At 41.5% G+C, this 27,337-nt stretch overlaps 1 protein-coding gene across 1 annotated transcript in view; it reads right to left on the bottom strand.

Annotated features, from left to right (window-relative positions):
* LOC124594821 (pyrethroid hydrolase Ces2a) overlaps nucleotides 1-27,337 on the bottom strand; it is a 184,287-nt gene that overhangs the window by 155,931 nt on the left and 1,019 nt on the right. Inside the window, exon 2 of the mRNA XM_047133265.1 lies at nucleotides 5,079-5,216. Within this exon, the coding sequence (XP_046989221.1) occupies nucleotides 5,079-5,216 (138 nt within the window). The remainder of the gene's footprint in view (nucleotides 1-5,078; nucleotides 5,217-27,337) is intronic.

Genomic DNA, 27,337 nt, shown 5'->3' with positions numbered 1-27,337 from the left:
CTTTATCAACTAAATTCAGGTCCACTGTACAGCATTTTATATAGGTACAATTGCCACTAAACTGGCTGAGATCGTGATTAGGCATAAAGGAACTGTCTGCCTTGAGGATGCCTGTTCCCAGTTGCTTAACATGGCATACAACACATCACTGACAATTCTGTTTAAGAACAAGAAACAAGGGTGGATTAGGCACATTGGTTTGCATGATTCACATGCTTGATACATCAGCTGTATTGTTCTTCAACATGCAACTGAATCTGATAATATTTGGTAACTGAAGTAATTATGTGCATTGACAAAATCTTTCTGGGCTACAGCCAAGTTATGACGTCATGTTGTCACAATATTTCAATGAATTACACACTTGTCATCTTCAGGAAAAGTCCTGGTGTCATGTCCAGTTTGTTCCTTTATAGCTCCTGTATTGCAACTGCTCTGCCAAGAACCCAATGGGTGGATCAGTTGTATGTCATTGGAAGAGATGTTGGATGTTGTGCCCAGTGGTGCTGGTGGTGGTGGTGAGGCAGGGGTGGGGGGTGGGGGCTGGGGGGGTGGCGCTAGCAGTGTGGGAAAGGGGGGAGGGGGGGGGGGCGGTCCCAGCATCCTAGCATCGGGTTCTCATGCTACATGTCTATTTCGCCTGCTTTTTCTGTCACTTTCACATCACAGTGATTCTGACGTATGACAGTTTTGTTAACACCAATGTGGAGCTGAGTTGGAAACCACTGTGCCAGTTGACAAGATTGTCAAGTACTTTTATTTACACTGCCTGTTTGATGAACAAATCCCTGAACCCACTGGCACAGTACAGCATCATTGTCTGTTCAAAAACATACATACTTCCTTCATCGGGCTCTGTCACTGCAGACTTGTCAATTTTGCCGAGATGAATGCTCCTCAAATGTTCTGAACAGTGCTATGAGATGCATCACTTTGTCTGGCTGATGCACTACATGCCAGTCTTGCAATAGATGCTGCAGATACCATGTGCCCACAGCCATAGTTGGTCTTTGACTGACCCAAACATGTTCCTGAGTTTAACAGTTGGGTGAAAAATTGTTTTTATGTTATGCTTCTCCATTATCCTGGCAATACTTGCTGTGGGCAGCCCTGTGTACAGAAGGAACATCAGGTGCTTGATTTCTTCTTCTGGACTGTGTGAGCGCAGAAGAGTTTCCCTGACTAATTTACTGAGAATTTGTATGGTTTTCTGCCATATGTGTAATCCCACGATACTGTTGTGAAATTTTATAACATAATGCCTCTCAAATATTATGATGCACAACTGCTTGAAATAGTCTACTAACTTAACGTTCCTGAGTTTTATATTTGGTTCCAAATAATTTGTTCAGACCAGCTCTCTGCTGTTATTGAAATTTCCTTCATGAATTCCTTTCACTGGTATAACAGGAAAAATCTATGACTATCAATGAATGGCTAGCTTAGCAGTCTGTCTCTTTTGACTTTAGTAATTTAATTTGCCTTTTTCATTTCCAGCATAATTACAGTCCCCCATTTATTTTGTTTATTAGAATGAGTGGGTTACACTACTGACTAACTGATCACTCTGCAAACCCCCCAAAATCCTTTCTCCATCTTGTTTGTTTTCACCTAAATTTCCTTAGATTTATCTTTCATCTTCAGACTTAATCGAAAGACTTCTCATAATTTTCTTGTCACCTTTTGCTCTGAGTTCTCTTGTTATTTCATCTGTCACTTTCATCTGAGATCCGCACTTCTGCTTCCATTCTAGCTGTCCCAATTTCTCTCATTAGCTCCAGTCAGGTAATCCACTGTGATTATGTGACTGTTTTTCTCTGTACTTCTTTGTTTAAAAGTTTCCTCCTGCAGTCGAGTTATCTCTTTTAATTCTTACAGTCCTATTTCCACAATATATAGCTCCTTTATTTTCTCTTAAGCAGTCTAATCCTAGTACACAAGCAACACTCAAACCTGGCTTGGCTTCATAGTATTATTCTTCTACCTTAATGTCCAACCAACTTGACATCACACCAGCTTAGTTCATATTCCCATAGCTCTTGCCTCTTACCACTGCTTCACACTACATTTTCTCTCTTATATGCTTCATTGTAAACAACCACTCAACAATCCACTTGCATGACACTAGACATAAGAATGCTATACACCACCAATCAAAAAATCTGTCAATGATGCACAGAAGTGCCATGTATGCTGGTGCAAATATTTTTTACTTTGTTTCCACTGAGTTTGAAAATCCAAGGAATAGTGAATCCATTTTCCAAACTAACCTACAACAGTTCCTGAATTTCTCTAGAATTACTCATTGTGCTTAGTTGAGGAATTTCTAAATGTGAGATTGCCTAGGAAAACGTAGCTAAATAGTTTCATGATTGACAAATGTTGCTGCAAGTGTTTCATGTACATTAGGCTACTTTGATTCACTCATTGTATTGTGTGAATGTGTATTTTTATTGTTTTTATGTTGCTGAACTGATTACCCAGTAGTACAATAACAACTGTGACAGGCAAACTGTTGTGTGTGTGTCACCACTGAAGTCATTTATTGTTTTATTTGTAATATTATAGTATCCATTGTAAATCTGTTGAATGGTAAAGTGTAATTGAACATACATGTAAATATATGTAATATAATCTTGACACTTTCCACATTCAGGGCAAACTCATCACTTTATGGATCCATGAAACATGCATGAAACAAATAAAAAACAAACTAAAACCCCACTCATGTAGAACCTGGGAGCCTGACCATTCACTTCAAATAGCTTGTTATACAACTTCATGGAAATTGCAAAAACCTTGCTTTTGGACTCACACACAGATCTTAGCTTTTAATGTATTTACTTTTTCGTCTGACTCTTGTACTATTGATGTCATTTTCATTATTTGTGATTCTGTCCCATTTCTAACTGTCCTGTTCTTAGTGTCTCCTTGTTGGATTAGTTCTTTTTGATTCATCTTCATTGCTTCTGTTCTAGAATAGGCTGCATCTAGAACTTCTTCTAACTTCCTAGTTCCTCCTCAATCTGCTGTGTTCTCCATAACAGCACTTATTTGTTCCTGCCTCAATTCCAACATCATTTAAATTCCAATTCCCATAGTCTGTCATACTGGAACATTCCAGTTTGCTATCCATCTACACAATTAATGATGTAGTTGACCATTCCCACCTCACGATCCTGGCTAACCTGTTCTACAATCATTATGTCCTTTTTCATAATGAAGATTTTTTCCATAGTACCCTTCTCCAGCTACCATAAGACATTTTTCAGCAATCCTTCATTAGCCATCTCACCCATTCTCCATCCATTCAGTTTATCTGATTCCAAGTTTTTCAGAAGATTTTACAAAGTGTCTTGTATGTTACCTACAAACTCATTCTGTATTTCCCATGAGACTTCGTGCAAGTGTGGGTAATAATATCTGTTCACTGTTGTTTGAAAAGCTGGTAACAGTGGTAGCTATCAGTTTCATTATGTACCTGCACCCTACAACCCTTTGGCTTCACCATCCAAGAGTCTGACATAAATTGATATTTTTTTCTTTTTTGTAATCTGTCCTTTTATTCAGTAATATTCCATAATGACCACAATGGAATGCAGATTACCTTTCAGTTCAAATGATGTTTTAATCAAAACATCTGTCGACTGGCCAACATGTATCCAACCTTTGTATTGGTTACAGAATCAGTTTTCTCTTGAACTTGTTTCTGCAGTCGCTATGTGCTTTGGCAGAACTGTTCCACTGACTGTATGAATAAATGAAGCTGTTTTCGCTAATTCATCAGTAACTCATTTCATTATATTTTTTAAATCAACAGCTCTTTCCATACCCTGAACTATTTCAGTTCATTAGACAATATATCCACAATGTCTCCAAAAGAGACAACTCCTTATTAATGTTCAGAAAATCATGCAGCTTTTTCCACTAGTATGTTCTCCTAAAGGTTTGCCTGTTTTAATTCAGGTGGGTTCTTGGTATGTCAAAGTTTCTGTAAACAGAACACAGTTTCATTATCACCTCACATGTTTTAAGGAACCAGTAATCACTGTCAGGCCCATCTGTAAGTGTAAGAATGATACTTTTTTAAAACTGCATTCTTGTATTTTCACAGTGGAAATACAGTCTAAAAGTAGTTTATGCCCTTTTTCCAGTAATTATTCACTGATTTGTAGTAGATCTTTTGGTATAACTCATTATTTGAGATATGATTGTTGGCTGTGTATTAATAATTAATACACCCATTCTACCAGGAGCTAAAAGAGAAGAGTTTCATGAATTCATCTTCATTTTTCAAGCAAACAGGGAAATAAAGGCCAACACAGATATAGTCCTGGTTGTCCAGGCAAGTCATGTACAAACAGTTTATACAATTACACCAGTATCTGAGTTTCAAACTGCTTCCACAGGCAAAAATTCATCAAAACTAGGGAATGTTGTAGCAGATGTGTACTGAAGATGTTCTTTTACAACAATGCACATACTGGCGATTCAAGTCATTTAAGAAGAACTTGAAACTGGGGTTGCATAGGAGCTTCAGCATGCTGTGGAGCACTCCTACACCTATTTAATCCCATAATTAGTGATAATGAAACCTTCTTTGATCTTATGACATGGAAAATAAGCACAATGCACTGTCTAGAAACAACATGACTTGACAATGCCAAAAAATTCAAGACCTTTTTTTTTATTTGGTCACTACACATCACTACAGAATGCTTTATCAACATGATCCTATGCAAAGCATAGTACTTACTCACATCTATATATGTCCCTTTGAAACTCCTGACTGAACAAATGTGAAAAGTATACAATTATCTGCTGATTGTTCTCACTTTAGCAGCGGTATTCTCTCAATGCTCATTTTCTTGTGAGCAATAATAGCTCTAGGGCGAATACATTAAATCACATGGGGTCACTCTGAAGAGTTACAGACTCTTCTTTTTGTATATGCTTTTCTAGGAACTTATTCTTTCCAATTCTCCAGTACAATGGCTTAATAACTTAATTTTTTACAGTAGACACAATTCTGTTTGAGCACAAATACTATTTTAAATTTAACAAGATATGGTACATACTTTTGGTGTGAAGACATTCAGGAATAGACAATCTTCACTTCCAACAATGCCACCTGTTCCTCTAGGATCTGGTTGAGGGCACGGAGGAGGTGGCTTTGTGGCACTGTATGTACCAGAAAGAAAAGCTCTTCGAGGTCTCTGCAAAAAGAACATGTATTGAAAAGTTATTTACCGGGGAGAAAAGTTTAACTTATTTCTTTCACTTTCAAAAATTAGACAGTTATAAACAACAGCACTAAGAGACTATTCAGCATTCATATTTCTCAGCAGAAATAATAACACAACAGGGACAGTCATGCTGTGTCTTAAAATATCTATGAATTTATGTATAAGTAATATTTTATTCAGAGGCCTATGCCTGGTTAACATTTAGAACAATGTACATAAGTGAGCCATGCTGCAAGGCCGATACTTAGCACCTGGTTTGTAGGTCTGTGGTGCTGCAATGTGACACTCTCTTTGGTTTGATTGGACAGAGCAGGCTAGGGTACCAGGCAGGGAGAGATTTCTGATGGTTTCCAGTGAAAGAGGTTGTTGGCAGTCTGTTTAGGCTAAGAGGCACTCAGTATGAATGGATCATGCTGTTTGAGGAAGGAGAACAAGCATAAACATGCAAAGGAGGATGTTCCTGCACCAGGGGCATGCCACAACCAGAGGACATGCAGCCTGTGGCAACTTCTGGTTTTTAGAGCTTGCTGTTGGTGCTGGTTTATACAAAGGGATGCTGCTCCTGGACCTATTAAGACTGGGTGAGCACCATAATTATCCTCATGCAGTGATGATCTTCATTATATTTGGACAGTGGAATGAGTAGCAGAGTTTTTGGAATATTTTTTGGCATCTTCCCCATTTGCCCTGTTGTGGTGCACCAATTTCTTTCTTATTTCAACACGTAACCATGTTGTTTATTTAGCGAGCCTCGGGCATGTTCATGTCAATCTATGTTGCAATGCTCAGCCTCCCATTTATGTGTAACTTGTTTTTGCTTTCAAGTTCTATTGCCAAGCAGTTCTGTTTTACTGTGTTCACTCATCAAAACTTTACTATTGTTTATGTGTGTGTTTATTTTTCTTATCCACAGAATCTTGAAACTGTTTGTTGGGACATTTGGGTAGGACTTAAATGAATCTTGAAAGAGCATCTGAATCTGTTGCCTGCATTGTAAGTTTAAATGTTTCTGTTTTATATTCTTTCTAACAAAATAGTGATTCCCTTGTTAAAATCACTTTAATTCATAATAATTATCTGGTGCTCAGATGGCATTCACAATAACAATAATTATGTGGACCAACAAATTTAAAAATGTTCTAAACAAACAATGCTCGCTACCTCACTCCCATGGTCCTGCCATTCCTAATGCAAGTCAAGCACACACAGTGGTACAATGCACCATTTGGTAGCAAGAACGAAGTTTTGTTGTTTACTTCCTGGGATTTCCAGTCAACTGAGCACTGTTTGTTTCTGTATTTATTTGTTTATGTTTTTATTAATTTTGCCCTTGCTTCAGAGACTAACAACTGCTGATGTTTGCAGGTTTTCTCTGACTGACATGGAATTGCACCAAGTGACCGGGTTGGATATATTGCACTAGGAACAGCTCAGATAGACGCTCAATATTCATGTCCAGTCTGAAGATGGTAATGTACCAGACTTATGTTCATGGCTTCGTGGTGTCCTTGGGCTTCTAGTGCAAATTATTATGGCGCATATTGGTCAGGTAAGTGCCACACTGGAATAATATTTGGCCTTGCTCAGTGATCTAGGCAAGAATATAGGTTTTTTTAGAAAGCATTCCCCTTTTCAGTCACAAATTTATAGGCTTCAGGTGCAGATTACTCACTTAACTAATTGCACTGAAGATTTAAGTTTGGTAACAACTGATCCTTCTTTAAAGGGCAGGGTTAGTGGTTATACATTGGGATAATGGCCTTCCGATGGAAAACCAGGGACCAAGGTCTATCGGGCACCCAAATAGGTCATGATTCTGGTCATTTTGCCAAGCTTCTGAATCCTCTTTGCAGCATGATACAAGGAACAGATTATTTAGCAACTGACACTGTTCCTTGTTTAGTAAAGTTTTTGTTGTTTCCAGCCAATCTGGAAAGGCAGATCAGTGCTTTTAATATTTCTTGGGAGATAGCTTTACAGGTTATATCCCCTTCATTAAGCAACTTGATTAGCACTGTCTTAGCTAAACATCGCAGCATATGAGAGTTGCATAGCCACATTTTAAGAGAATGTCTTTCCAAAAGAGTTCAGAGTGATTTAATTAATCAGCATGTTTTTCATTTCCATCACAATGGGGAACTTCAGACTAACTATGAAAGTGAAGCGTGCACCACTGCAGAGATACAGCTAGCCAGTGTTATTGTACATTGGTGTTTCTCAAGTGGGTACAAGGCACAGCTCTGATGAGCAGGTAGCATGTGTAGCTCATGCTAAACTTAACACCTTGGGTAAACACAAGAGGGTGCAAGGGCTTTGCTTTCATTGCAGTGAACCCAGGCATTTTGTTCGGAATTGTTGTCTTCCCCAAGAGAAGCCATCATACATCTGACACCAGGATACAGGTAGGCACTCAGTTTCTCATACCTGTCCATGAACTTTTAACGAGGTGTCAGTTGTTGAAGGTCATTCTTTACCTTTGGCTAGCACTTGCCGCAACCATGAGCCAGTGTGCACCTTCCTCAACTCTGGTAGTACTTTGTCCTTGTTGGACTAGTGGTGGTATTCCATGTATCAGCATATTTCTAAACTACCTAAGGTACAAACAACCATAGGAAACTGTAGGGCAGTTAAAAGTCAGCAGTTGGATTCAGTAAGCACACTAAATGTGTACTGCTGTAATGGGCAATTTTCCTGGCCTGTTAGGGTCATTGTAGTGAAGCGTTAGGGTGTGATTTTATGGGAAAAATTGGGTTAATGTTGTATTATGCTCAGGGCATCTTTTATTTCAGCTTTTGAACCTCTTTAAAAAAATTTTCTGCAAACATACCCATCATCTAGGTGTTTGTCCTATGGTTTCTGAATCTAGTGAGTTCGAGTGGAGTCAGTTATCTAATGAAGAGGCATAACAGATGTTGCAACTACTTTATGATTTCCCTCACTGTTAACCAACAGCTTAGGTATGACTAATAAAACAGAGTACTAAATTGAATTATCAGTTCGAGAGCCCATTAGGCAGTCTCCCTGCAGACTTTCACTGGAACAACTGAACTGCATCCTCCAACAGGGCTTTGATTAGCTATCATCATGCCCTGAAATGAAGGACATTCTACGCAAGATATTTCCTCTCCTAAAGTGGTGCTCCATTGCCCACCCAACCTCCACAACATCCCAGCCCACTGCTAGGCCACTCCAAACCCCAACCCCTTGCCACAAGGATCATATTCCAACCACCCAGCACTTTCTATTCCAGTACTGTCACAGTTTAACCTACTCCATCATGGGATGGGCCACCTGTGAAAGCAGCCCTGTCATTTATCAGCTCTGGTGCAATCATTAAACAACTTTTACATTGGTATGACAGCCAACCAGCTGTCCACCAGGACGAACGGCAACTGCCAAACTGTGACCAAGAGAAAAGTAGACCATCCTGTGACGCAACATACAGTTGAACACAATACATTTGATTTCAATGGCTGCTTCGCTACCTGAGCGTCCACCACCAGCTTTTCTGAACTGTGCAGGTTGGAGTTATGGTTACAACACATTTTCTCTGCTCCTGTAATTATCCTGGCCTCAACCTATGGTAACATACCATCCCCACACCCTCCACTCAATAGTTTCCACCCATTTTGTCCCCTTTCTCATCTCCCACCCTGTTTATTTGCAGTCCTCTGCCAGTGCATCCACCCTTATTTCCCCACCACTCTCTTTTTTCTCTGCCTCCCTGCCCCACAACCTCTTGAAGCTGCCTATTGAAATTCTACTTCATGAACAGTCCACTAGACAGTGTTCCTCTCTCTCCTAACCCACGCACCATCCCGTCTCCTTCCCCGCCCCCTCTAGATTACTGTTTACATCCCATGAGATGTTGCATTGTGGCCTGAGATGCTGGAGTTGGCAGTTGTGTGTGCGTGAGGTGTCCTTGATTTTGTGTGTGTTGTGTGTGTGTGTGTGTGTGTGTGTGTGTGTGTGTGTGTGTGTGTGTGTGAATGTGTCTCTCTTTTCCTGATGAAGGCTGTGGCGGAAAACTGTATGTAAGTGTCTTTTAACTGTGCCTGTCTCCTACTTGACATGTCTTCTTTATGGTAAGTAGCAATCTGTCTTTTCCTACATTGCTGATATTCCTACCTGTAGTTTCCTTTGTTTGATTCAATCTTATTGTTCCTCCTGTGTTCTTGTACTCATTGTATATTACCCATCTTTTCCTATAGCTCAATCCTATTTCTCTCATAATTTCGACCATCTACATCTACATCTACATCTACATCCATACTCTGCAAGCCACCTGATGGTGTGTGGCAGAGGGTACTTTGAGTACCTCTATCGGTTCTCCCTTCTATTCCAGTCTCATATTGTTCATGGAAGGAAAGATTGTCGGTATGCCTCTGTGTGGGCTCTAATCTCTCTGATTTTATTCTCGTGATCTCTTCATGAGATATATGTAGGAGGGAGCAATATACTGCTTGACTCCTCGGTGAAGGTATGTTCTCGAAACTTCAACAAAAGCCTGTATCGAGCTACTGAGCATCTCTCTTACAGAGTCTTCCACTGAAGTTTATCTATCATCTCCATAACGCTTTCGCGATTACTAAATGATCCTGCTCTCCATTGGATATTCGCTATCTCTTCTATCAACCCTATCTGGTACGGATCCCACATCAGTGAGCAGTATTCAAACAGTGTGCGAACAAGTGTACTATAACCTACTTCCTTTGTTTTCAGACTACATTTCCTTAGGATTCTTCCAATGAATCTCAGTTTGACATCTGCTTTACCGACAATCAATTTTACATGGTCATTCCATTTTAAATCACTCCTAATGCCTGCTCCCAGATAATTTATGGAATTAACTGCTTCCAGTTGCTGACTTGCTATATTGTAGCTAAATGATAAAGGTTCTTTCTATGTATTCGCAGTATATTACACTTGTCTACATTGAGATATAATTGCCATTCCCTGCACCATGCATCAATTTGTTGCAGATCCTCCTGCATTTCAGTACAATTTTCCATTGTTATAACCTCTCGATATACTACAGCATCATCCACAAAAAGCCTCAGTGAATTTCCGATGTTATCCACAAGGTCATTTATGTATATTGTGAACAGCAACGGTCCTACGACACTCCCCTGTGGCACACCTGAAATCACTCTTACTTCAGAAGACTTCTCTCCACTGAGAATGACATGCTGCATTCTGTTATCGAGGAACTCTTCAATCTAATCACACAATTGGTCTGATAGTCCATATGCTCTTACTGTGTTCATTTAATGACTGTGGGGAACTGTATCAAATGTCTTGTGGAAGTCAAGAAACACGGCATCTACCTGGGAACCTGTATCTATGGCCCTCTGAGTCTCATGGACGAGTAGCACGAGCTGGGTTTCACACAATCGTCTTTTTTGGAACCCATGCTGATTCCTACAGAGTAGATTTCTAGTCTCCAGAAAAGTCATTATACCCAAACACAATACGTGCTCCAAAACTCTACAACTGATCGACATTAGAGATATAGGTCTATAGTTCTGCACATCTGTTCGACATCCCTTCTTGAAAATGGGGATGACCTGTGCCCTTTTCCAATCCTTTGAAACGCTATGCTCTTCTAGAGACCTACAGTACGCTGCTGCAAGAAGGGGGGGGGGGGGGGGGCAAGTTCCTTTGCGTACTCTGTGTAAAATCAAACTGGTATCCCATCAGGTCCAGCGGCCTTCCCTCTTTTGAGTGATTTTAATTGTTCCATCAATTTACATTGTTGAGCATTATAGGTCAACGAAACCTATGAACATGTCTTGATTTTTCTTCAGTCTTGGTTCTAATATTAAGTGCAGTACGAGACCTGCCTCTCTGGTGTCTTTACCTTTTCTGAAACCAAACTGATCGTCATCTAACAGATCCTTAATTTTCTTTTCCATTCATCTGTTTATTATTCTTGTCAGCAGTTTGAATGCATGAGCTGTTAAGCTGATTCGGTGATAGTTTTTGAGCTTACTTGTCCTTGCTATCTTCAGAATTGTGTGGATGTACCTTCTGCCTTATTTGATTTCAAATCTTGCAAAGTTCTTTTAAATTCTGACACTGGTTCCAATCCCCTATGCCATCCATATTGCCTCCAATTCCTTCTTCTACAACACCATCAACAAGTCCTCCTATGCATATAGTCCTTCAATGTACTCTTTCCACCTATCCAGTCTCTCTTCTGTGTTTAACAGTGAAATTACCATTGCACTCTTAATATGACCACCCCTACTTTTAATTTTGCCAAAAGTTGTTTCTACTTTTCTATAAGCTGAGTCAGTCCTTCTGATGATCATTTCATTTTGGATTTATTCACATCTCTCCGGCAGCTATTTCATCTTGGCTGCATTGCTGTATTACGTTCTTTCCCTCAACATTCTTGTACCTCTTTCTCCATCGATCAGTTGAAATACTTCATCTGTTGCCCAAGGTTTCTCCGCATTTACCTATGTCTCTCTGTGATTGCCCTTTTTAAAGATGTTCACACGTCTCCTCTTGAACAACTTACTCTGGTTTTCCTTATCGCAGTATCAACATATTTAGTGAATTCAAACATGTCTCATTGTTCCTCAGTGCTTTAATATTCCACTTCGTTCCTCATTCATTCTTTTGAACGATACTCTTAAACTTCAGTCATCATTGGTAGTCAGTCATCATTACTAAATTGTAATATAAATCTATATCTGCTCCTGGATACACCTTACAATCCAATATCTGATTTTGGAATTTCTGTCTGACCATGATGTAATCCAGTTGGAACTCCCCATGTTTCTGGATCTTTTCACACTATACCTCCTCGTCTTGTGATTCTTGAACAGAGTATTCGCTATTACCATCTGAAATTTATTGCAGAATGCAATTAGTCTTTCTCTTCTCTCATCTCTGCTACCAAGGCCATACTCTCCCATAATCCTTTCTTCTGTTCCTTCCCCTATAACCACATTCCAATGCTCCATGACTACTAGATTTTCATCTCTCATTACATACTGTATTACCCATTCAGTATCCTCATATAATAACTCTATCTCTTCATCTGGTGCTTGCAACATTGGCATGTATACCTAAGCTATCATTATTGACAATGGTTTGTTGTTGACTCTTATGAGAATGGCCCTATCTCTGAACTGTTCACAGTATGTGGCTCACTCTCTGCCCTACTTTCATATTCAAAATGAATCCTACCCCTGTTATACGACTGAGCCTTTGCATTTCTCTTTTCAGATTTTCTAACTTTCCTACTATGTTCAAACCTTTTACATTCCATGCTCCAACTTGTAGCACGTTATCTCATTGGTGGTATTCTACCTTTTTCTCATGGTAACCTTCCCCATGGAGATCTGGGTGGGAGATTAATCTGGAATCCTTTGCCATTGGGGAGATGATCATGACACTTTTTCAATTACAGGTCACATGTACTGTGGATACACATTGTGTGTCTTTAATGCAGAGGCTTTTGCACCCTCATGCCTTTGATCATTGCTGATTCTTCCACTTTTTAAGGGCAGTTTCCCACCCTAAGGGCAAGAGAGTCCCTGAACCTCTGTCTGCTCCTCTGCCCTATTTGAGAAGACTGTTGGAAGAACAAGGGTGACTTCTCACGCTGGAAGTCTTCGATCACCATTGCTGATGACTTTTTATTCAAAATTTAAGCAGTGGCTGTTTTCTAACCCGGGCCCAAGACGTTCTAACTCGTAGTCAAATACACTATCCCCAGACCGTGGACTCCCCCACTGTCTAGCCTTGTCTTCCTGGTGCCTACAGGAATATACATGTAATTGATCCAATTATCTATCTATTAGTGTAGCAACACAGAGCTTTTCAAGCACCTCTGGCCATAATCCTACTGCTTGCCATAACAAGTCAGTACAGCATTTTGGCACCACACTTGTATCATTACACTGTAAAGTTTCGAAGGTAGAGACGAGATATTGGCAGAAGTAAAGCTGTGAGGATGGGGCGTGAGTCGTGCTTGGGTAGCTCAGTTGGTAGAGCACTTGCCCGTGAAAGGCAAAGTTCCCGAGTTTGAGTCTCGGTCTGGCACACAGTTTTAATCTGCCAGGAAGTTTCACTGACACAACCATTTGGTCAACCACCAACAGTACTGCTTAAACCCAGGACACTTAAGTGGCATTGCAGGAAGCAGAGTCTTTGACATCTGGGGTGTTTGCTTATCAATAAGCCCACCCTCACGGTTATAAATAGAGGTAATCCAGCCAGGACAGGACACTGAATCGGCGACAGTTGTACAGTAGGATACCACCCATAGCCCTTCACCATTCACCAACCACCATCTGGAGCAGATATCTATGTTCGCCATCCTATGGAACTACTTACTTGGGGGTCAAGCAGCAGCACTGAAGGGCTGAGGGTCGAACTGAGACCCTCCAAGTCGCTGATCCACTGGGCACAGCCAACACCAGATACTGCCAACCAGGCTTAGAGGCCAGGGTTTGCAACCTAGATATATATGTCTTGTGATTCACTATGGCTGTGTAGGTCTCCTATTGCCTTGGTACCAGTGCAGCAGCCAGATTGCTGTGCCAGCACCTGATGCAGTCTAGAATGTTTGCCACGCAACATCACCTCACTATCGGGTGCACTGGTTGTAGCGACCACAGACATCTTCATGACTATGCACCATACAGTAAGCACCAGGGGTGCATAGTCCACCCCTGACCTGGTGGGTATAGGCATGAGTTTTCCATAGTAAACTGTTATAAATAAATAAATGAAACAACTGTCTCTAAGCTGAATGTGACTGGAACTTTCTCACCTACCCATTAGGGAACCTATTAGAATTAAGAGTTTTCACAGACAGATGGAGTTATGAGGTTTTCATTGCCTACCTTCTCTCTGTTGTATCTTTCCTCTCTGAAGTGTGTGATATTTTACATTTATTTCTTTTGGGATTTTGGTCATGATAGACAGCCAACATTATGACATTGGGTGAGAAGCTATCAGCTCTAGACCGATTTAGTACTTACTTGATCAGATCACTCAAATGCTAGCGGATAATGTAGAGCTATATAGCAACCACGGAGGTTACACAAGAAGAGAAGGGAACAGGCCCCTCCTAGTGTGTCTCTATCAGTCCTAGATGCTAGCACAGTGAATCCTTTTTTGGGTAAATCAGGAGAGGATATTTTTACTTTTGTGGATAACCTACTCATGGCCACAAAGTTGGGGGACAGATTTATGATCAGTTGTTGAGTATGATTTAATCAGGGACACGAGGGCATATGTGACGTACTGTGAGAAACTGCAGAGTGCCTGTTCCAGGATTTGCAGGAAGGGCTATTGGAATACTGTAGGAGGAAGTACATCTCTAACTATTACAGAGAACTACTCAGTACTACAATGCAGAGACAAGGAGAGTCCTTGGAGACTGAATTAGGAAGTTAAACATCAATAGTTGCGAAATGACAGATAATGATGACACCAATGAAGACGTTCTCCAAGAGGCAGAGCAGATGGCATTAGATGTATTCCTGTTTTATTTGCCAGCTGAAATTTCCCGTAACGTCATAGGTGGCAATTGCAACAGCTTTGGCGGAAAAGGTGTGGTAACCACGCCTGGGGAAAGGACGGTTGTTTTTAAATACTGAAGTCACATGTTATTAGTGTGGTTGGCCTGGTCATATTCAGCACAGTTTTAGGAATCCTCAGTGTGGGAGGTGAAAGAGGACTGGACTGTCAGAGTGGGAATGTGAGTGTATGTTTCCACAGGCACAAGGAAGATGGCCACAGGACAGTGCTCACACTCCAATGTTAAACAACAGGGAATGTTGCGGTCACTGAGCAGCGTTCCCTGTAAATGTGAGCACAAGAGACCTGTGTGCAGGATCAGTGGCAGATTACTGTACGTGTTTTGGTGCAGTACTGTCCTTTTCTTCCCTATCTGGTTTCTCCAGTTGTGCACTATAGTAATTAAAGGATATTTACTGAGGTATATTCTTGAACATTCGACTTATTTTATTTATACCTGTCATTATACCTGTATTTTCCAATAAATATGTTGTATACAGTATATTGTACACAATATTATTTTATTGATTCGTTTTACAACTTGCAAATGACTGGTAGATCATTTACATTTTTATAACAAATTGGATCTAAACAATAAATAGTTAGAAAGCTGAAGGTATATTATATAGTTGCAATTTATTTCTACAGTTAAAAGTTTGATTTACATGTTTCCATGCATGGGTATCAAGAGACTGAAGCAAAACAGTTTTGCAGCAGGTACAATCTCACAGATTTTTTAAAGGTATGTAGTTCTGAGGGAGATTTTATACGTCTTGGTACCCTGACGTACAGTTTTTTCCTACATGATACACACTATTTTAGTGTAATGTGTTGCAATGACTAACATGTATGTTATTGTTTGGTCCAGCACTTTATTCATGAACAGTGCATAACTACAATATGTGATCAAAAGTATCCATACACCCCCAACAACATACGTTTTTCATATTAGGTGCATTGCGCTGCCACCTACTGCCAGGTACTCCATATCAGCGACCTCAGTAGTCATTAGACACCGTGAGAGAGCAGAATGGGGTGCCCCACAGAATTCACGGACTTTGAACGTGGTCAGGTGATTGGGTGCCACTTGTGTCATATGTCTGTACACAAGATTTCCACATTCTTAAACATCCCTAGATCCACTGTTTCCAATGCGATAGTGAAGTGGAAACTTGAAGGGACACTCCCAGCACAAAAGCGTACAGGCCGACCTCATCTGTTGACTGATAGAGACCGCCAACAGTTGAAGAGGGTTGTAATGTGTAATAGGCAGACATCTATCCAGACCAACACACAGGAATCTCAAACTGCATCAGGATCCACTGCAAGTACTATGACAGTTAGGTGGGAGGTGAGAAAACTTGGATTTCATTGTCGAGTGGCTGCTCATAAGCCACACATCAAGCCAGTAAATGCCAAACAACGCCTCGTTTGGTGTAAGGAGTGTAAACGTTGGACAATTGAACAGTGGAAAAATGTAGTGTGGAGTGACGAATCATGGTACACAGTGTGGTGATCCGATGGCAGGGTGGGCATATGGCGAATGCCTGTTGAACGTCATCTGCCAATGTGTGTAGTGCCAACAGTAAAATTCAGAGGTGGTGGTGTTATGATGTGGTTGTGTTTTTCGTGAGGAGGCTTGCACATCTTGTTGTTTTGTGTGGCACTATAGCAATGACTCTGAATCACTAATGTTTAATGGGTAGTCGTTTATATATATGAAAGAAAAGAAATGATCCTAAAATTGAGCCCCCTGAATCATCATGTCTTAGTACACATGGTTCCCAAAGGGGAACCTGGAGTTCATTCTCTTCCACATACTTTATTTCTGTTACCTCAGCGCGATATACCAAACATGATTTAATAGAATCATTTGGCAGGCCTCTTACACCATATTCCTCGAGATTTGTCAGGAGCACAGAATGATAAATTACATCGAATGTGTTTGTTAGGGCTAAGAATAACCCAGAGATTTTTGTCAAGTTGAAAGCTACTGTTTCAGTTGAGTGCTGTGATCTGAAGCCATGTTGACATCCGGAAACACTGTTATTGTTTTGTTCAGCGATCTCTTTCTTTTTTTATTTGATCTACCTCCGTGATTATACAAGGGTAATTGAATAAGTGTCTTTACTTTTATCGTAACTGGCTTTAGATTGGCAGTACAGTTTAGTGTACTCACAGCCAACAGATGGCACAACTCCCTTGACTTTGGTAGATTTCAGGATTGTTACATAAGTTGGTTTCGTGTTCTTGCGAAGCCAATATGGCTGTGCCACTCTCCACTTGCACACTTGCACCAATCGGGAAAAACGTTCTGTAACCTCTTTTTTTTTTTTTTTTTTTTTTTTTTTTTTTTTTTTTTTTTTTTTTTTTTTTTTTTTTTTTTTAAAAATGCCCCTCCATGGCCAAGAGGTGCTGCGGGCTACCAATGAAATGTACAAGTGACACGAAGTAAGAACAGAATTCAAATACAGTGTTTGTATACGAATGACCACACTACTAAAGTACAGATAGAAATGTTACTTCTAGACGTTTAGGGGATTGTGGCCTACATGAGTCATAGTGGGCGACAGAGTAGAAGAATGCAGAGGGTGGTCGACAGTAGGACCCAAACCAGGAGTATGTCCTTGAGGGTGACGGTACTTCTGGGACATCAGACATTGGCTGGTGTTGGAGGTGAATGACTCAGTGATGACAGCTGCCTGTGAGACAACGCTGCTTAGGCTTCTGAGGTGTCGGTGGATGTTGGAGGCAGTGGCTCGACGTCAATAGCTGCCGATGGGACGAAGATATTTCCAGGACGTAGGCACTGGCAGATGTCGGAGGCGATGGCTCAATGACAGCAGCCGCCGATGGGATGATGTTTGGTGAGGAGTGGCACCTGGGAGTGCGACAGGTGCTCATGACGAGGGTGACGAATCCAATCAGTGGGCTATTAGTGAATGTAACGCTTGGAGTGTGTACTAGTTCCAGTGTGGTCTGGTGGCAGCCTAAATACTCTCCAGTGGAGTGATACCAGTGTGACGCTGAATGGGCGTGTGATGTTGCATAATACAGGGTGATTCAAAAAGAATACCACAACTTTAAAAATGTGTATTTAATGAAAGAAACATAATATAACCTTCTGTTATACATCATTACAAAGAGTATTTAAAATGGTTTTTTTTCACTCAAAAACAAGTTCAGAGATGTTCAATATGGCCCCCTCCAGACACTCGAGCAATATCAACCCGATACTCCAACTCGTTCCACACTCTCTGTAGCATATCAGGCGTAACAGTTTGGATAGCTGCTGTTATTTCTCGTTTCAAATCATCAATGGTGGCTGGGAGAGGTGGCCGAAACACCATATCCATAACATACCTCCATAAGAAAAAATCGCAGGGGGTAAGATCAGGGCTTCTTGGAGGCCAGTGATGAAGTGCTCTGTCACGGGCTGCCTGGCGGCCGATCCATCGCCTCGGGTAGTTGACGTTCAGGTTTCATAACTAACCTTTTTCGTAGGACTCTCCATACAGTTGATTGTGGAATTTGCAGCTCTCTGCTAGCTCTGTGAGTTGATTTTCCTGGGCTGCGAACAAATGCTTGCTGGATGCGTGCTACATTTTCATCACTCGTTCTCGGCCGTCCAGAACTTTTCCCTTTGCACAAACACCCATTCTCTGTAAACTGTTTATACCAACGTTTAATACACCATCTATCAGGAGGTTTAACACCATACTTCATTCGAAATGCACGCTGAACAACTGCCGTCGATTCACTTCTGCCGTACTCAATAACACAAAAAGCTTTCTGTTGAGCGGTCGCCATCTTAGCATCAACTGACGCTGACGCCTAGTCAACAGCGCCTCAAGCGAACAAATGTACAACTAAATGAAACTTTATAGCTCCCTTAATTCGCCGACAGATAATGCTTAGCTCTGCCTTTTGTCGTTGCAGAGTTTTAAATTCCTAAAGTTGTGGTATTCTTTTTGAATCACCCTGTATAATGATGTCAAGACTACAGTGCTCTCTATTGTGAGGTTGGCGCCTCCTGTGGCTACTGTATGGAGCTACAACGCAAACAGCCTGAGCTGTATGAGGCTGGGCTTAAAAACAGCTCAGTGAGTTATGGTATGTTGACGTGAGTTGCATATGCACGTCCACCAGCAGAGGCATCATCCTACAATACAGGCCTGGTATGCGGAGCAGTTTAGTCCCAGGTGGATACTATAGTCTGAAGGTGTACCAGGGATGAAGCCCACAGGAGTCTTTTACCACATATATGGGAGGGGGTAATGTTTAAGCAGTGTTTGCCAATGGATTGAATAATTCAAAATCAGCCAAACAAGCATGAACTAGGAGAAAAGAGCAGGATGTCCAGTCGCATCCATAGTGATGCAGAAGTGTAAGAACTACAGTTCAGTCTCAAAGGGTGCATCTCAAACAGAGGACTAGACTAGAATTAGGAAACACTGGTATTATAGTTGTAAACTGTCGTTGCTGTGTTTAGAAAGAACTGGAACTCCAAGTGTTCATAGAGAGCACTGAAGCAGAAATCGTTACAGGCACTGAAAGCTGACTAAAACTAGTGATAAGATCAGTCAGAGTTTTTACCAAGGACCTAACGATGTTCAGAAAGGAGAGATCAAATTGTTGGTAGTGGCGTGTTTGTTGCTATTAGAAGCAGTTTATGTTCTAGTTAAACTGAAGTAAAAAATGGCTCTGAGCACTATGGGACTCAACTGCTGAGGTCATTAGTCCCCTAGAACTTAGAACTAGTTAAACCTAACTAACCTAAGGACATCACAAACATCCATGCCCGAGGCAGGATTCGAACCTGCGACCGTAGCGGTCTTGCGGTTCCAGACTGCAGCGCCTTTAACCGCACGGCCACTTCGGCCGGCCTAAACTGAAGTAGATAGTATGCCATACGTTCGGTTCTCCCCGGATTTGTCCTAGTTTTGAGGGTGTCTTGGGGCATCCTATGGGGAGGAGGAGAGAGGATGTGAGGTGTTACAACTGGCCAGGTTAAACCCAAACCTTTTTCATATCTGGAGAAATTCGACTGATTGGAGATAAATAGATTGTAATACATGCTAGTTAAAATACACTATATAAGGACTAATACGTGGGTAGCTCGGTTCGTTAATATATAAAAAAGCAGCGGCAAGCACATTTAGACGCTCTCATATACACAATATTTTCATATTGAAAACAATTTTATATTCATTACTACAAATAAAATCGACATTTGAACGTGAATGTCTCTATACCGTCCTTTCATTAATCCCTGTTACAGTCAAGTGTGATTTATATCATGGCTGCTTATCAGTGACAACTGGCCAACTTCTTGTCGACAGGCTGTATGTGTCCGAAAAAAATTATTCACTTTGACCCAAATGCCTGGGGTTTGCGAAGTCTTTGTTCGGAGTCGGCAATATCAGTGACGGCAGGCCAAGTGTGGGTACAGGTTATACTCGACGACTGGAATTAGTTAATAATTGGTACCTTTTAACAACCCCCAGACTAAGATAATATAGTTGCTGAAGGGTGCCAGGAATATTTAAGTCTAATTTCGAATAGGTACCCGAATCTTACAGTTGTAGTTGGAGGAGCTCCAATCTACTTTCGAAATGTTGATGAAAATACGATATTCTTAACATTGCTGGTAGGCATAAAACATTGCCCGAAATTGTACTAAACGTATTATTTTGAGTAGTTAATTCAGGAGTTCATATGAAGTGTAAATGGTTGCGATAACATATTTAACGTTTTGGCAACAAACAATCCTGAGCAAATGGAAAGCTTCATAACAGATACAAGGATTAGTGACCACTAAATCTTGGTACCAAGACTGAATACCGTAACACCCAAATCCATCAAAAAGAAATGCAGAATCTATCTGTTTAAAAAAAAAAGGTAAAGATTCGCTTAATGGCTACCTAAGAAACAGTCTCCATTCCTGCCAAACTTTTGTAACCGTAGATCAGATGTAGCTTACATTCAAAGAAATTATATTGACGGCAACGGAAAGAATCATACCAAGCAAATTAACAAAAGACGTACCTAGCACATCCCCCATGGTATAAAAATAGGTCAGGACACTGTGACAGAAGCAACGAAAACAGCATGCCAGATTAAAAGAACACAAAATCTCCAATATTAGGAATGTTTTACAGAAGTTCGAAACTTAGTGCGGGCTTCAATGCAAGATGGTTTTAAAAGTTTCCACAATGAAACTCTGTCTCCAAATGTGGAAGATATGTAAAGAGATTCTGGTCGTATTTAAAGTACACCAATGGCAAGATACGTTCAAGCACCTTCTCCGCGTTAGCGATGGTAATGTTACCGATGGCAACGCTGCTAAAGCTAGTTACACAAAATGGGTTTTCTAAATTCCTTCACCAAGAAAAGATGCAGAAAATTTTCCAAAATTCAAATCGAGAACAGCTGCCAACTCGAGCAACTTAGAAGTCCATATCCTCGGTGTAGTCAAGTGATTTAAGTCACTAACAAAGGCTAGTCTCCTGCCCCAGGTTGTGTAAAAAAAAAAATGGCAACACCAAAATATTTTAATGTAGAGTAATGAAATTTCGGGAATACATTTGCCTAGGTAACATATTTAAGTGATTAACATTGCAAAACCGCAAGTTAATGCAAGAGCGAGATAAGCCACTGCAAATGTTAAATGTTGGTACGTCAAAAATCGGTGTAACCGACAGAATGTTGTATGCAAGCATGCAAACGTGCATGCATTATTTGTACAAGTGGAGGATGTCGGTTTGTGGGATGGAGTTCCACGCCTGCTGAAGTTGGTTGGTCACTACAGGGACGGTTAATGCTGTTTACGGATGACGCTGGCGTTGTCGTCCGATGATCTCTCATACGTGCTCGGTTGGAGACTGATCTGGTGATCGAGCAGGCCAAGGCACCATGTCGTCACTCTGTACAGCATGATGGGTTACAACGGCGGTAAATGGGCGACCGTTATCTTGTTAGAAAACACCACCTGCAATGCTGCTCATTAATGGCGATGCTCTGGATTTCCACGAAAGGAAACTCAATGAAAGCTCTCTGCTTCGAACGAACCTCCGCTACACACGCCGTTTTGAGGTCTAAGTACAGCGCCGCCACCTATGGAACTTCATGCAACTATAGGGGCAGAAGCGGGAATATTCCACAATATCCCACAACAAATCCCACATTTTTTTCAACCGAAATCGGCCGAGAAAAAGAAATACGTTGCATTACTTATTGAACGTCCCTCGTACACTACTGGCCATTAAAACTGCTACACCACCAAGCTGACGTGCTACAGACGCGAAATTTAACCGACAGGAAGAAGTTGCTGTGATATGCAAATGATTAGCTTTTCAGAGCATTCACACTAGGTTGGCGCCGGTGGCGACACCTTCAACGTGCTGACATGAGGAGAGTTTCCAACCGATTTCTCATACACAAACAGCAGTTGACCGGCGTTGCCTGGTGAAACGTTGTTCTGATGCCTCGTGTAAGGAGGAGAAATGCGTACCATCACGTTTCCAACTTTGATAAAGGTCGGATTGTAGCCTATCGCGATTGCGGTTTATCGTATCGCGACATTGCTGCTCGCGTTGTTCGAGATCCAATGACTGTTAGCAGAATATGGAATCGGTGGGTTCAGGAGGGTAATACGGAACGCCGTGCTGGATCCCAACGGCCTCGTATCACCAGCAGTCGAGATGACTGGCATCTTATCCGCATGGCTGTAACGGATCGCGAAGTCACGTCTCGATCCCTGAGTCAACAGATGGGGACGTTTGCAAGACAACAACCATCTGCACGAACAGTTCGACGACGTTTGCAGCTGCATGGACTATCAGCTCGGAGACTATGACTGCTGTTACCCTTGACGCTGCATCACAGACAGGAGCGCCTACGATGGTGTACTCAACGACGAACCTGGGTGCACGAATCCCAAAACGTCATTTTTTCGAATGATCCAGGTCCTGTTTACAGCATCATGATGGTCGCATCCGTGTTTGGCGGTATCGCGGTGAATGCACACTGGAAGCGTGTATTCGTCATCGCCATACTGACGTATCACCCGGCGTGATGGTATGGGGTGCCATTGGTTACACGTCTCGGTCACCTCTTGTTCGCATTGACGGCACTTTGAAAAGTGGACGTTACATTTCAGATGTGTTACGACCAGTGGCACTACCCTTCATTCGATCCTTGCGGAACCCTAAATTTCAGCAGGATAATGCACGATCGCATGTTGCAGGTCCTGTTCGGGTCTTTCTGGATACAGGAAATATTCTACTGCTGCCCTGGCCAGCACATTCTCCAGATCTCTCACCAACTGACACGTCTGGTCAATGGTGGCGGAGCAACTGGCTCGTCACAATACGCCAGTTACTACTCTTGATGAACTGTAGTATCGTGTTGAAGCTGAAGCTGCTACCTGTACACACCATCCAAGGTCTGTTTGACTCAATGCCCAGGCGTATCAAGGCCGTTATTACGGCCAGAGGTGGTTGTTCTGGGTACTGATTTCACAGGATCTATGCACCCAAATTGCGTGAAAATGTAATTACATGTCAGTTCTACTATAATATATTTGTCCAATGAATATCCGTTTATCATCTGCATTTCTTCTTGGTGTAGCAATTTTAATGGCCAGTAGTGTATACAAACGATTTGGGAGACAATTTGAACAGCCATCTTAGATTGTTTGCACATGATGTACTTTCCACCTAGCAAAGTTTTCAGAACACCAGTATGAATTACGAAATGATTTAGGTAAGATGTCTGTATGGTGCCAAAAGTGAGCAATAGTAAATGCGAGGTCCTCCACGAACATACTAAAAAGAATCCGTTAAATTTTGGTTACTTGATAAATAATTCAAATTTAAATTTTTATATTCAATCTAAACATCTAGGGATTACAATTAATAACAATTAAATCGGAACGTTCACATTGGAAGCGTCGTGAGGAGGGCGAATCAAATAATGCGTTTTATTGACAGATCACTTAGAAGATGCAACAAATCTTCTAAAGAGATCACCTACACTAAAGTTGTTCGTCCTCTTCTGGGATCCTTATGAGACAGGATTGAGGGAGAACATCAACAAAATTCAAAGAAGAGTAGCTCGCTATGTATTATGCTGAAACAGGAGGTGGAGTAATAGGCGAGTTGGAGTGGCAATCATTACAACAAAGACGTTTTTTGTTGCGGCGAGATATTTTCAGGAAATTTCAGTCATCACTTTCTGGTCAGAAAGCTAAAATATTTAGTTGAACCCCACCAGGTAGGTAGGAACGACCATCTTAATAAAATAAGAGAATTTGGAGCTATTACAGAAAGATTTAGGCGTTCATTTTTCCGACTAGCTACTCAAAAGTGGATCAGTTGACCAGTAGTATGAAAGTGGTTCTGTGAGCCCTCTGCCAAGCACTTGGATGTGAATTGCAGAGTGGTGATGTAGATTTTGAATAACTGATGAGTGACTGTTAAGGAAATGGCAAACCACATGCGCATTAGTCATAGTTTCGCATTTGACATCTTCCACAAAAGGCTCAAATTTCGTAATCTGTGCAAAATATATCCCAAAGCAACTCCAAGAACCCAACAAGTGCAGTCGTATGGCAATCTGTCTGCAGCTCGTGGACCATAATGTTAATGTAGGTGAAATGATTCTAAAATGAATCATCACTGCAGGTGAAACATGGGTTAATCACTTTGAACCGAAGATCAAATACAGTAGCATGGAATAGAAACCCCCATGATCTCCAGCGAAAAAGAAATTCAAGAGTCAGCTCTCTGCAGGATAGGGGGTCCCCACAGTAGTTAAGTTCACACAAGGGCCAATTTTGGATCATTCCCGGAAAACAAGTCAACAGCAAACAGTCGATGTTACAGTTATATGCTTTGCTGAAGCCAGCAATTTGAGACAAACTATGAAGTCTTTTGTCAAACTCCGTTACTTTTTTTTGCAAGATAAAGCACGTCCACATGTTGCAGCCCACACTGTCTAGACATTTCAGAATATGTATTTGGAGTTGTTCGAGCACGCTGGACACAGTTCTGACCTCGTCCCGTCGGATTTCGATCTATTTGGTCGACTTAAAAATGGTTTAAGAGGCCGTCGATTCACTTCTGGTGACACGAAGGAGATAGCGCATACGTGGCTTGCCGCTCAACGGAAAGGTTCTGTGCGTACTGGAAAGCTTGAGCAACGATGCACCAGTTGCTTAAATAGAAGAGTGGCCGTGTTTAAAAACGATGTCGCTGGAAATTTTGTGCTAAATTAGAAAACTGTTATGTAGAGTCTTTTTGTCTTGTTCTCGTAACACCTACATTGTCGGCATACTCCCTGCAGGTGACCTGACTGCACCGACGTGTTTTATGTAGAATATTGTTTAAATTTTAACAATAAAGTTATGTAGAGATAATAAGTAGCAGAGGCAGGCTTATCTTCCTGAACCATCATCGTACGTCTCAAACATATTTTGGTATGTTGATGTTAGTCTGGTAAAAGGTAAAGCTGTCACGAGCCCTAATGGTTTGAACACCAGTTATTGAAAGTGGTATGTCATTGCCTTCCTCCGACCTTTGAACTGACATAACCTTTCCAGACAGCTATGGGGGGACGTACAGTTTAACGTGGACTCTAAAGTACGGTCCAACACGCTAGCAAACATTTCCAGAGGTGAAAGACTTAATAAATGACAGATAAATTCATAACACTAACCAGTGATCGAATTCGAAACCTTCCGATCCACAGTCTGCACTGTACCATTTTCGTTTGTTTTTGCTTTTATTTTTTATATAAGTTATATATGACAGATAAATATCGAATGAATGATTTGGGATCGAACCTGAGACCTTTATATCTGTAGTCTGATACTGCACCATTTTCATTGTCTTTCTATATAAATGTTTTATTAAAACGTAGCGGGTAATATATCTCTTCAACGTAACATAACGACCACGACTCCTCATCGAAAAACTCAAATAAACGAGACTTGTTTTTAGAACACAACCACGTTACCGCTTCTGAAAGAAACAGAACTCTTCTCCTGAAGCAAATAACGGGGTGTAAACGATCACTGTTCACTTACAACGTATACTACTGTGGTGTAGGGGAAGTGATGATTAACAATTTGACACAAGACAGTTGTGATCTACCACGCCAGGAACCAATCTTAAATTGGCATACAAAAGCCGCTGAAACTATAGCGCAAGTGCACCGCACGAGATTTCGGCTGCAATCTGTCCTTACTACAAGATAACAATGCTTGTGAGGGATAAGTTCAGATCGAATTGAAAAAGTGATGAGTTTTTGCATAGCTTGTTCAAAAGTCTCTTCCTTTGATTATCCTCACTGGGAAGGTTAACTTACAAACGTTAACGACAGCCAGTAGAATAGGAAAGGGAGAAAATATTAAATACTTGTATCTCGCGAGCAGCGTTTGCGCTGTAGTTTCAGTGGCTTTTGTAGACCAATTTGAGGTTGTTTCCTATCTCGATAGACCACGAGTTTGTCTTGACTTCCCCTAAACCACCGCGTAACCAAGTCGCTTTTGTGAAACAAACAAGTCTCGTCTTCAAAAACAAACAAGACTCAACCTCTGAAACGAACATACTCATTTTATGAAGCTAACGAAATTTGCCCTCTAACACTAATCATCTTGTCCTCTATGAGAGGCAGTCAAGTAAAAACCCGTCACTGTGGGGCCACGGAATGGCTTCATTGAAAAGTAATCACCACACGCATTAAGACATTTATCCCACTAGGAGACGAGACGGTCAATTCCTGTTTCGTAGAACGAGGTCGGCCGCTGACGGATCCCTAATAGCACCCACTCTTGCACTTCCTCGTCCGACTCAAACCGACGACTACGCATATTCCAGGTCGCCAAAGATGTGGAAAACACACGGTGAAAGATCCGGCCTGAACGGAGGACGTTGCAGTGTTTCACAGCCATCTTACTGAAGTGTAGCCCTTGTCCGATTGCCACAGTGGGGCGGGTGTTATCGTGCACAGAATGATTCCGTCCAAGAGCATTCCTCGGCGTTTGGACTTCATGAGGTGTCGCAATTTCTGCAGATTGTCTTCACAGTGCTGCACACTGATTCTGGTTCCGCGATAGCGGAGTGACCCTGCGGCCAGCGGAGGAGGTCACCAAGACCTTAACGAAATTTGTGTGAACAACTTTGGATTTCTTTCGCGAAGTAGGTGTGGAATGTTTCCACTGTTGGCTTTGCATTAACTCAGGCTGTCGGAATGCTGTCGGACGGAATCATCCTACAGCACGATAACGCCCGCCCCCACACTACCAATAGGAAGAAGGCTACGCTTTGGTTGGGAAACAATGCAACATTCTAGGCATAGCCCCGATCTTTCACCGTTTGATTTTCACATCTGTGGTGACCTGGAGAAAGACATGCGTGAACTTAGGTTTGAGTTGGACGAGAAAGTGCAGGAGTGGATGCGTCAGCGGGCGACTGCATTGTATAAAACAGCAATTGATCGCCTCGTTTCCCAGTGAGGTCAATGTATTAAGCACGTTCCAGTTA

The sequence above is a fragment of the Schistocerca americana genome, chromosome 2, assembly GCF_021461395.2.
Source record: "Schistocerca americana isolate TAMUIC-IGC-003095 chromosome 2, iqSchAmer2.1, whole genome shotgun sequence".
Lineage (NCBI taxonomy): Eukaryota > Metazoa > Arthropoda > Insecta > Orthoptera > Acrididae > Schistocerca > Schistocerca americana.
Note: the sequence above shows the minus strand (reverse complement) of the source record. Positions and strands in the feature narration are given on the sequence as shown.